At 43.4% G+C, this 12,895-nt stretch overlaps 1 protein-coding gene across 1 annotated transcript; it reads right to left on the bottom strand.

The window, feature by feature from the left end:
* Positions 1 to 286: 286 nt before the first annotated feature.
* LOC147884783 (E3 ubiquitin-protein ligase RING1-like) lies at positions 287 to 2,356 on the bottom strand. The gene has a single exon (XM_087397505.1). The coding sequence runs from the start codon at positions 2,229 to 2,231 to the stop codon at positions 903 to 905; it is 1,329 nt and encodes a 442-aa protein (XP_087253631.1). The 5' UTR covers positions 2,232 to 2,356; the 3' UTR covers positions 287 to 902.
* Positions 2,357 to 12,895: the final 10,539 nt, after the last annotated feature.

Genomic DNA, 12,895 nt, shown 5'->3' on the forward strand with positions numbered 1-12,895 from the left:
GCTGAAAATCAAACAAGTTAGCGCAATATATAAACAGCATCACCATCAATCTACCCAGTAGAAAAATAAAACTTTGTGAATGTATCCAAAAGTAGAGGGAAAACAATGAAATAAATACACCATGCGTACAAACCAAAAATCCTCTTAACACAAAGATAGGACGGTTAGCTAGGAGCAAAGTTGCACGCTCTGCAAGTTCTTTTAGCGTCATGTCAAAAGAGCAGGAAAAACTTACCTGAGGACGGTTAGCTAGGAGCAAAGTTGCACGCTCTCATGTCAAAAGAGCAGGAAAAGTCAAAGACAGAAGTCTGACATCAGCTAACATTTTATTACCCGTATATGGTGGTCTCGTATGAGTCTCTGTACAAGGTTCTTGTAGGAGAGCATTTGTAAGCGAACCCTTTTGTAGAAACAAACAAAATGAAAAGACGCAATATCTATACTTTTGGATTAAAAAGGACTTAAAGACCCCTGCCACAAACCCAATTGACGGAGCAGCTAGGTAGCCCTCGGTTTGCACTATAGGCAAATATACGTATCATCATAGTTGGATTCACATACGTAAGGGCAGGGCACAGTTATCTTTGCCTGAAAGGTAAATGAGCAGGTATCTGAGACAGGCTTAATATGAAGGACAGAAGTACTATCTAAGCGTGAATGGAAACTGCACAAGATTCTAAGGTGTAATGATCACGGGCTTTTCTGTTTTTTTGGTTCGTGAAGGTGCAACAGACTTCAACCTTGTAGAGTCTGCAAGGCAGGAAAGCCAACAGATCAGAGGGTAGGGAAACGAGGGCATGCAGCAAGTTTTGAAGACTGGACACAGCTTCACTTCAGGGGAGAAGGTATGACCAAGCCATTGTTGAGAGCTCGATTCCATGCTTCACCCTGTGTTACCGTCCTTACCGCCTTAACCAATTCAGAAACCCACCGTGTCGCCTGCTTCTTTCTCCACTTCCAGAACCAGAACTCCTGCTTGTTTGTTCCATGGAGAGCCTCGAGTGACGATGCGAACCGCCTGACAAAAGCTCCAACATATCTCTATCCATGTCACTTCCTCTCCCCCTAGGATTAAAGCTTGAGCTTGTTGACGCCCAATCACGCGCTTCCGCATCGTCATCTGGTCCATCTTCCTGCCTCCCAACCCCCCACACCGTAACTGTGCGAACGCGAATTCCAAGCCCTGGAATTCCGATAATAGCCAAGCCCACCTCACTTCCACCTTCGCCACGATCCCCCGTGGTTCGCCTGGGATTGCTTACCGAAACAATCCCCTCACTGCTTCGCGGTTGGCTCTGGCTCGACTGCTCCGAGGGCATTTCGTGCCGGCATATCGGGCATGAGCTATGCATCTCTAGCCACGGCAGAATGCAGTCAGAATGGTAAAAGTGCTTGCATGGCATCTGCCGCAGCATTTCTTCAACTTCGAATGCCTCCGTGCACACAGCACAATGGGTGTCATCGGACTCGAGATGTTGCTTAGTAAATTTAACAGTGGGCATGGCTTCCACGGCGGTCTTCAACGCAGGAGCTGACCCATGCCTCCCACCATCCCTTTCGGATAACTGCTGAATGAGCGCTTCCAAACCATTACCCAAGAGGAAATCCCCCGAATCAACGAACCTTCTTGAACCAACCGCTTCATCGTCATCATCCCACTCCCCTCTCCTAGACAGAAATCCTCGAAGGCCACCCGGAAAATCAAGCATATCCTGGCTATCACGCCCACCCTCTCCGAGACGAAGGCTCAAAAGCGTCTCTCGACGCCGGGAGGGGGGGGGACTGAGAGCGGAGATAACGTCCAGGAGGCGGGACCGAGAGTCGGAGGCGCCGCGACGCTGCAATCGTCGACGGAGGAATTCGCGATGGTCACCGTCATCATCAGCGAGCAAGAGAGCAGAGGGGAGGGAATCGAGGCCATCGATTTCCTCAACGAAGCCATCACAGCAGAGGGGGCAGAGGGGGTCAGAGGCGACGGGCAAACGGACACGACAGCGGCACTGGTGGCAATAAGCAGAGGAAGTCATGACAAGAGGAGGAGGGAGGAGCTTACTACAGGGGAAGAAGCAGGAGAGGGCTGGCAAGGGAGTACTGAGAGAGGAAGGAGGGGAGGCAAGGAGACTGTATAAGGAGAGCGGGATCGACAGGAGGTCAAAAGGAAGGAGACAGGAAGTAGGGAAAACGCGTTTGTAGAGAAGAAGAGATTCTTGAGTACTCAAGCCACAGAGCATTCAAAATTTGAAAGCAGATGATGTGATTCTGTGCCCAACAGAAATTGCGAACATATATGATGTGAGAAGTAATCCTGATCTAGCCAGAGGAGGAGGAAACAACAAAATGATTTGATTCTGTGCCCGCAAGAAAGAAACTCTAATGTGTGAACGAAGAACACAAGCCAAGCCAGAGGAGGAGAAATAATGTGATTCTTCTTTGCCCCACAAGAAGGATGGAAGTTTTGCAAAGTGATTCTAAAATTCTTTGCCTTCCACTGAGAAAGTGGTGAACTCTAAATTCTAACTCTAATTTGTAGTGTTGTGTATTCCAAGCTTAATTCAATGCAACCTTGTCTTTTTGAAGAAATCCTTGAGGATTCCAAAGTCTTCAGACTCCAAAGCATCAAAGATTCAACAGTAAAAACTCTTGAATTGTTCAAAGTTTACTGCAAAGACATATATTTCAGTACCCCGTTATCGTCCTTGAGTGCCTAACCATAATGACCACGACTTATCGTCTACCTCATTTTTCGTATCTTTTTTATTCCCTCCTTTTTGGCCATATCGCTCTTCCATTTCGCCTTTTTCAATTTTATTATTATCTCCCTTTATACTCGTCGGCTTTCCCTTCGCCTGTTTATTTTTTCTTGATTTTTTGTACCCCCTTAGGCCCCACGCGCTTTCACAAAAAAACTCTTCAAGTCTATGCCCCTGTATATATCATAATAATTTTGATTGAGAAGAACTATGTGCCTTCCCCCTTGGCTCAATAATTCTCCACCTCCCCTCCACTCCGCCAATGAGCTCAGTCTTGCTGCTCGTGCAATGTGGACTAAATTTTTCAATCTGTCGCCGCCTCCACATGACAAATTCGCTGCACCTCTCGCTCATGCAACAAGAGGAAATTCCCCAAAAATCAAGATCATTTACCAATGCACTACATCTCGCTACTCGTGCAATGGGAGGAAATTTCCAGGAATGAGAATCAAGAGAGTTGCCCCTCAGAGCTTGTTTCTATAATTTCTGTGCCGTCTTTTTCAAATTTTTGAGTATTTTTTCTGAAGCGATCCCTCAAATCTTATCCTCTCCACTATGTCCCACACTCATTATGGATGTGAGCTATGGTACCCCAAGTGTCAATCTCTAGTTGACAAGATAGCACAACCACTCACTTGGGTTAGGTAACTCATAAAGTAGCTTAAACAAATAGTAAACTAATATCTTCCAATGGTTATGAGAGGGTTGAAATGGGAGGAGAGGAGAGGGAAGAAAAGAAAATAAAGGTGAATCCATATGGGCAAAGGAGGATGAGGAGAGAGGTAACAAAGAGGGGTCGAGGAAGGGGTAGGGAGGGGGGTTTTTGAATGTAACCTATGGTTGTACCATGCCACCCCAAGTGGCAATCTCTCGTTTGACAAAATAAAATAACCACTCACTTTGTGTTAGGCAAATTATAGAGAAGCTCAAACAAATAGTAAAATATTATCTTCCAATAGTTATGAGAGGGTCAAAATGGGAGCAGAGGAGAGGGAAGAAAAGCAAATAAAGGTGAATGTAGATAAATAAGAGGAGGATGAGGAGAGAGGTAAAAGAGGGGGTGGGGGGAGGTGCAATATATTAAGGGCGCGAGGTTCTAATAGTTAGAGAGGGGGAGTGAATCCTTTTGTGCTACTTTTAATAAAGGTGAGTGTCCTACTTTAACAAACATGGTGTCCTTTTCTGATTAGAGCTTCAAACAAATGTCCCATTTGACACAATGTGACTTCCCATCTGGACGGCAGCAAAAATTCCATCATACTAATTAAAAGATCAGCACTTTTTGCTGGCCTTTCATAGTGATTTGCGTTGCGATGGAGGGGACTTGGAGCTTCATGCTCTTCCAACAGTAGTTGCAAGCACACCTAAAACTAGGCCTGAACCCGAAACATTGAACCTTGAATCCATCATTAATATAATAAAGTGCCACCTAATAATTATCTACCACCTCATCTAGTACTACTATTTTGGTCTCCATTGACCAAGTAGTGTATTTAGAGGCTAAGAACAATATAGCTCGGCCAACTGCTGCCAGCCCCTCTACTTTAGCCTTTGGCAAAGAATCCTAGACCATCGCGCTAATCAAATATGGTTTGAGAGATTTGGGTTCCTAAGTTCCTCAGACCCAGAGGTGGGGAGACCCTTTCTTGTTATTAGGAATGGAATGCCCCACTGCTTGCAGCATCGGTTGAGGGCGATTAGCCAATTTTTGTTTTTGGTCTTCTTTTAGGGCTTGACTAGCCCATATAATACAATCAACATTTTCTTTCTTTGTTTTTTTTAAATTAAAAAAGACCAATCTAGCCAAACTATCATCCCATGGCCTTACTAACAAAAAAATACTTTGTTCCCTCTTAAGGATGGCATGGTGGAAAAACCTATTAAAACCTAGCTACTGTGGTGGAAAAGCACACTAGGTATGGAAATAGATAGCCAAAAAGATGAGAATAAATTCAAACAAGGTAATCAATGTGATTTGACAATTGCCATCATACATGAATTACATGTTAGGTTGGTACAATATTATTATGTAGATTAAGCCCACATTTGAGTAACTATTGATATTCAAAAAAATAGAGCCTTGAATTTTGCCCTCATTTTGCCTCATTGTCAAAGCCCTTTAGCAACACCCAAAACACAACTTTTTCATCTTTCAAAAAAAGAAAATCCCATTAGTTAGTTCATTGAAGTGAGGGGAGGTAGAGGCCCCTCCCCCCGCCCAGACAACCTCCACCATCCAATCATATAATGGGAAATTTTCCCTTTCCATGGCTAACTGAATGGCCTTGGGGTTAGCAGTAGGGGTTACTAGACCTAGGCAACTTCTGAAGGGTTTTTCAATTCATGTATTATTTGGGCATTCCTCACAGATCGTTGCTGGGTGAAATGCAAGCCTAGGAGTAGATTTATAATGCCCAAAATAAAGGAGTTGTAATTAATTCATCAAGCCAAATTTGAATATAAGTATAACAAGCTAATGAATATACGTTAAATAATTAGAAGGGTATGCCTGAGAATAAGTCACGTGTAGACTATATAAATAGGGGGTTGACCCCAAAAAGAAGTCATAAAGTATGAATGAAAAACATATATAATTGTGGGGGTGCACCCAGGAATAAGTCATGTTAGAAGTGGAAGGAAAGTGGGGGCTCCCAAAATTAATGGGACGTGTGGTTAAGGGGTTAAGCCATATTATGAATGGGGAAAAGAAAAGGGATGGTGTACTCTCAAGGCCTAATTTGAAAGCATACAACCACCCTTAGTCACATGTCCTTTGCATGCAAAGTATTCACATATGATCCCTCACACACCAAGCCTGAATATGCCTTCCATGCAACAAAATATGGAATTAAACATAGCACGTGGATAGATCACTCCAAATTCCACACCTACTTTGATGAGTAAAACCCTCATCCATGCAGCCCATGATGGATAATTTATAATGATATTCTAATGATGTAAAAATTGAACTCAACAAAGAGGAGAAATCACATCAAGATAACCCATCCAATGAGGTGACATCAAAAGAGATTGATCAATCAGCCATCTTTGAACATAAAGTATAACAAACGAAATGAATATACATTATATAATTAGTAGGGTATGCCCAAGAATAAGTCATGTGTACAATATATACCTAGGGAGGTTGTTCCCTAGAAGAATTCATAAAGTATGGACGTCAAACTACATAAATGTACGTTATATAGTCATGGGGGTGTGCCCAAGAATAAGTTATGTTAGAAGTAGAAGGGAATATGGGGATCCTCACAATTGAGGGGGTGTGTGGTCAAGTGGTTAAGCCGTATGAATGGGGGAAAGTAAAGGGATGGTGTCCTCAAGGCCTAATTTGAAAGCATAGAGCCACCCTTAGTCACATGCCTTTTCAATGCACAATATTCACATATGATCCCTCACAGATCAAGCTTGGATATGCCTTCCATGCATTTGGGGGATGCACTACTAAGAAATTCTAGGTATCACGTGCATTCAAGGGATATTTAAAAAACCCCTCAAATGAAAGCTTTTCCCCAACAAAACCACCCCTCTTTACTTATGAACTAACGGTTTTTTTCCTAAAGTTGAATTTAAAAACCCCTCTTGTTATTGTAAATTTTTCCCCAAAAGTGGGATTAAAATATCCCTTCTTTTGAATGCATGTGGTACACTAAAATTTTTGGAGGTGAACCCCCCAAGTCAATGCAACAATACATGGAATCAAACGTAGCACCTTGAAGAGCACTTACTTTGATGAGAAAAATCCTTATCCATGTAGCCCATGATGGCTAATTTACAATTATATTTATTGATGTAAAGATTGAACTCAACAAAGAGAAGTCACATCAAGATAACCCCACCAATTAGGTGAGATCAAAAGAAATTAAAATAAGCCTAAGATTAACCACAAATAAATCATATCACATGTAACCACCCTCAATTAGTGTCTATCCATTACATTAGTCAGCTTGCTTGCATCCTTGGCTAAAGTAAGTTAACATTCACATTGCTTGATAGTCAAAATGCTCTTCTAGTTGCAAGATTATATCAATGCAAAACTCTCATGTGAAGGCATTTGGGCACTTGAGATTAAACAAGAGATAGTAAGTTACATGTACGTTTCTACACGTTTCAAGATTATATTAGTAAAAAAATTTAATGCTTAAAGTATACTCAAGGGGCTCTTTTGTATGTGAAAGACTACATGAATGCTTAACTTTTCCATTTCACATTCAATAGGGCTCTCTTTGCGATGATGTCATTTCCCCCCATATAATGGAGGTTTTTGCTATACATATTGTTATCATTATTTAAAGGCCAAGTTCTTGAAAAGGATCTAGTAGAATTTAGTAAGAAGGATGTATTTCTAGACCTTAATAATCTCTAGCAACAAAAGAGCAAAACAACTAGGATGAGGGAGCTCAAGAATCAATTGAGTAATGCGCACGACAAAGTGGCATTGAGGTCTTGGTTGATGAGTGGATTGACCATGGGACCTGACCTATGCAACATGTGGATAATGTACCCAACAACAAGAATGTATGAAAGAAGCTGCCCATGCTAGGAGTGGAGAGCGGTTAAGACGAAGAAGTGAAAATGGTAAAAAAGGACACCAAGATTGAAAACAGAAGCTCAAGAAGCTGCTCAAAGAAATGGGCATTCGAGGCAACCTTGAGAAGGGAGAGACCTGCTGTCACAAGTGCAAAATAAATGGCCACATAGCAAGTGAGTGTTACTCGAGCCTATTTTGCAACATTACAATCATCGGACCATAACACTAAAGATTCCTAGTATAATAGGTCCCAACATCCATCGAGTGGTGCAAGAGCCAACGAAGGCCTATCAAGGAAAATGAACAAAGATGAACAGTACAACATGCTACTTTCATGGGAAGAAAGGGCACAAAAAAAGCCAAAGCCTTCTATGAAAAAATGCTAGAAAAGGTTGTTGGAAAAGCCACCAATTTCTGCCTTATGGTAGCCTCAAAATGCACCAGCTATGGGGGTTCCACTCCCCACCCCATAGCCATGCAGAGACTCACCCACATCCAACAAAACGCCATGGTGAGATAGTGGGAGAGGGGCTCATTATTTTTATATATTCAAGGCAACTCATATGTCATCTTTGCATTATCCCTCATCTTCCACGTGTCCAATGCATGCACTAAGGGCCTTTTAGCCCCCCATTTTTCCATTAATACATATTACCACAACGTACCACGAGGGGGGCTAGGAACACACACAGGCTCCAAAGGCCCCTAATTTCCAACACCCCCCCCTAAACACCACAAGAGAACTAACCAGCCAATAAATACTGAACACCCACCAAGAGCCAGATCAGCCATAGAAACTTGACCACCCACACATAGAGTTGGGTCAGATAATAATGCAGACCATCAATTCATCATTCACAAGATACGCCATCAAAGTATGGACTAGCACACTATAGCCGAAGCACCTGCACGCTGTGACTTCCCACAAGTGCGCAATCACCCAGCCAAAATAGTCGTCCAACACAGTCAGGACAGATTGCCACCCACAACACTCACATGGGTCATTGCATCCCACACAGATGCGCAGTCTTCAATGCATGTTGTAACCGCTACCGCCATCGTGAATAGAAGTTTTGTGCTTATACAGTTGTACGCTTCTCGCATAGAGGATACCTTGTGTATAGACCTTGCGAATTTCATGCTAGTGTGCATTAGTCTCCATTAAGACCGAGGCGCTATTGTTGTACATCACACACGGCAACTTCCAAGGGAGGCTGGTCTATGAAGTCATTGTCATGGTGATGGAGGACATACTTTGCAAGGGTAGGAGAAGAAACTATGACAATGGGTATACTCTCAAGTTTGATGAAGATGATGGGACCATAGCGTTGTGAGAGCTTAAAGACAATGTGCTGGGGATTGGAATTTTGGAGGAGGTGGAGGTGGCCAATATGCCATGAAGTGCATGTGTCGATCACACACAGTACGCAAGCCTGCACTTGCTCTGATACCATGTTGGAAAAGCCACAAGTTGCTACCATGTGGTAGCCTTGGAATGCATCGGGTAACGAGGATCCCACCCCATAGCCATGCAGAGCCTCTCCCAAATCCCACACAAAAGGCCATTAGGATAGTGGGAGAGTGGCTCATTATCTTTATATATTCAAGGCAAGTCATATGTCATCTGTGCATATGAGATTTGTATCCCTCATCTTCCACATGTCCCATGCATGCACTAAGGGCCTTATAATCCCTGATTTTTCCATTAATCCATATTACACCAAGGTACCGGGGTTAGTCACACAACAAGGCCCAAAGACCCACAATTTAACAACAAAGGTAGGTACAATGATGACCACACACTCTAAGCAGGCATTGTAATCACCGAACTAGATTCTAAGGTGGTCATAGGATGATAAGGTCTGGCCAAGACCAAATAGCCCAAAACAAGACAACCCCATTTCTAATGGAGTAAAGAAAAGAAGACAACAACAAAAATATAATCAATAATTGAAGGAAAAAGAACCACTCATTGAAGTGGCACCCAAGTTAGCTCAACAACCAGAGGAGCAACTGGAAGAAGACTGATCAAGGGAGGGCAACAAACCCTTGAAGGAAGAAAAAGAAGATAGCCACATAATGGAGGAGACAAAGATGATTTGAAGTGGCACAAGTTCAAGGAGCTTAATGTCATGATAACCAATGGCCAACCAATGGATCTCCCTGGGACTACATGAAATTCTTTTAGAGTCCAGTCTTGACCAATGACCCATATCCACATTTGAATCATAATGTGAAGGGCGTGGTGATTGATGGAGGCTTGGGTGTGAACATAATATCGGACAAAGTTTGGGAAAGGCTAAAGCTAAATGAATTGAAGCATACATCATCTAAAATATGAATGGCAGACCAAAGTTTTTTCATGCCAGTGGGCATGCTAAATGATGCCTCCATCAAAAGAAATGGATCATGCTTCATTGTGACCTTCATCATGGTGAAGATGGAGTACGAAGGTGAGTACACGATGCTATCAGTATGGCCATGGCTAAAGGATGTGATTCATAATGGGGGAGGAGATCCTGACAATAACCCATTAGGAGAAGTAACTGCAAATTTTGATAGGTAAAGACACAATTAAGAAAGAATGCAAGCTCAATGGTTTGGAGGTAGAGGAAGACTATGCCTCAAACATTGAAGAAAAGCTACTTGAACATTGTTACAGTTGCCTACATGCGTCTCAAGAGCCATTAAAGGGTTTTTTCAAAGAGCTTCATCAAAGACAGAGAAGGACAACTAAAAGTCCACGAATAATGGATAGATCATCAAAGGCCAATTGATTCAAGAAATCAATGTGGGGTCAAACGAGAAACCAAATATGATTTAGATAAACAATGAGCTACCCACCAAATTCCTCAAAGCCATAGAAGTAGTCTTCAAGGAGTACAAGGATGTTATCACATGGGAGTACAAAGATTTGGTGGATATCCCATCAAAATTGATTAAACACCAAATCCCTTTCATTCCAAATGTGAACCCATTTGGCAACAAAGGTACCAAATGAACCCTAACTATGCCAAGTTGGTGAATATTGAGATAGAACAATTGCTGAAGGCACGGCTTATCTATCAGGTGGAGTGAAGCAATTGGTCATTTCTGGCGTAATCGGTGGTGGAGGAGGTAGAGGGTCTAGGACGGGTGGTGGCAACCGGGGGTTTTGAGCCCTATATGGCTCTTGTATATTAGCTGAGGGGGCTCCTTGTATAGCTAGCTGACCCTGATTATATTGGTTTGGTAGTGTGGGCAAGGTCAAGGGTTGCCTCTATGGATACATGGGCTAGGGAATAGCCTTAGGGTACCGACATTGCGATGTCTCATGATTTCCCCATCTTGCCAGTCTAACCTTAAGGCAAGGCACTCATTTGTAGGGTGGTTACCGGTGCAAAGGCTATGTGAAAGTGCATGGACCAAGCTCTCCTATGGACCCTAATCCCTCAAATGAGATAATATGTCCCAGTAACCTCCCTTGAGTAGCTCTAATGGTGCATTTATCAGGGTTGAGATTGCCATTTGCATCATTGACCCTTTGGAAGGCCAACCTAACCTTCATGACATGCTCCTTATGTGCTAAGAATATACAAAAATCATCTAAAAACACCTCCAAGAAAACCCCCAAATAAGAAGAGGTTAGGGAAACCTTTGAACATTTCTAGGAACTCATCTTTCTCACTCAGAGTGAGGTCTGGAGAAAGCATGGATTCAAGCTATTGAGCACTAGCTGTTACCTTTTTCTTGGGTGGTGGGGTCGGAGACACCCCCATCATGTAAACTTCTTCCTCTAAGGACTCCTCCCCCCCGTCTAAATCTTCCATTGACTCAGACACTGAGGATGAGAGAGTATCACTGTCTTGCTCCTCTTCTTCTTCTAGTTCAGTGGCACCTGGCTGCACTGGGATCTTCTCCTTTGAAGCACCAAAAGACATGTGTCCTATCTTCCAATAGCTGACTGTATCACTCTTTCTCAACCACGGTCTCCCAAGTATGGCTAGGTAACTCTTGCATGTATCTTCAATGTCTACTACATAAAAATTGATGGTGGTGGTCAACCCATTGACAGTGATGAGCAAATCCTCAATGACTCCCATGGTGGCAAGTCATTGACCATCTGCTACCTTGATTTGAGTGGAGGAATGCCTTGTGCATTTCAGATTCAACTTCTTCATGATACGGGGCACCATGATATTACATGTGGCTCCCCCATCAACACAACTTTTGATATGGCAATTATCTATGATGACATCTATTGTATGCGGGTGCCGATCAACATCTTGAAAGATAGAAGAAATCTCTCATACCTTTCCCTTTTTCTTGCTCCTCCTTGTTGAGAGCCCTTTCTATAGCTCACGTCTCACCTTAGGGCTTAATGCTATTAGTTGAGGAAGCGTGATGCTCAAAGACTGATGAGCAAGGGCCTAAACAACCGAATAGTCTTCTTTTCCTGAGCCCATAGGGAAATCCGAGAGCAACCACTTACTCCTGCAAGATCTTTTAGCCTTCTCTGTTGGTGGGTCTATCATCTCACCATTTGGGGGCTCTGAGAAGGACACTTTCTTCCTGGGGTGGCCCGATTCATGGTTTGGAGAGGGGTCCGAGGTGGTACAACTTCTCTTCCCAAGGTCAAGGACCTCTACGTCAGAATCCTCGGTGCCTGATTCACCTAGAAGATTCACCCTTGGAATATTGGGACATTTGGTGCGATAATGACCCTTTTGGCAGCACTTGTAGCACACAACATTGGCACGTTCTCTTGGAGGGCGATTGGCTTGATTTATGATGCCCACCATCTCAAGCCAAAGATCATTCAGGGCCTTGGCAAGGTCATTGTCTCCGGGTACTTTAGCAGGAGGGGCCGGGGGAGTAGGAAGGAGGGGGCTTGTGGGCGAGGCTGGGGAAATCTTCTAGGCAGAGGGTGAGGATATACACCTTGTTGAGGGTAAGCATCTAAGGGAGGACCATACATTTCAGGTGGAGGCGATGGATACATCCCTGATGGGGGGTGGGGGTATGCCCCTGAGTTGGACCCCCTAGGTTGTTGCAAGAATTGAGGGGGTTGTTGAAGGACAACCATCTTCTTTGAAGCGGGGTCAGACTGAACATTGTCAAACTTTTGAGAAATCTCTTGTGCTCACACCATGGTCTCTGGATTCTCCCATTTAAGCTTGAGGCAGAATTCATCACTTGCTCCTGCTACAAGGTAGTCCAGCACTGCTGAGTCATTCCAGCTTGAAATCCGACGTTGTCCTTCTGCGTGGCAATTAAACGGTCCAGGAGTATAGTCGCTCGATCTACATATTGACACATCGTCTCACCTTCTGACTGCTTCAGGTTTGCCACCTACAAGTACACATTCTCTGGCTCCTCTTCTTTGCCGAAACACTCAATCATAGTTGCTATCAACCTCAGCCAACTTTGGCGAACACATTCTCGGCCTGCTTCTCATACCACACTTGAGCCAAACCCTCTAGAAATGTGGGAAGAACCAACAACCATCTATCTTCAGTAAGAAAGTTGAGAGAAACACAATGGCGCTTGAAGGCCACAAGATAGTCATTTGGATTTTCTTCAAATCAACCACAGAACACAGGAATGTCAACCATGCTTA

This window comes from Dipteris shenzhenensis, chromosome 26 (assembly GCF_047967505.1).
Source record: "Dipteris shenzhenensis isolate YYH24624 ecotype China chromosome 26, Dip_SZ_1.0, whole genome shotgun sequence".
Taxonomy (NCBI): Eukaryota; Viridiplantae; Streptophyta; class Polypodiopsida; order Gleicheniales; family Dipteridaceae; genus Dipteris; species Dipteris shenzhenensis.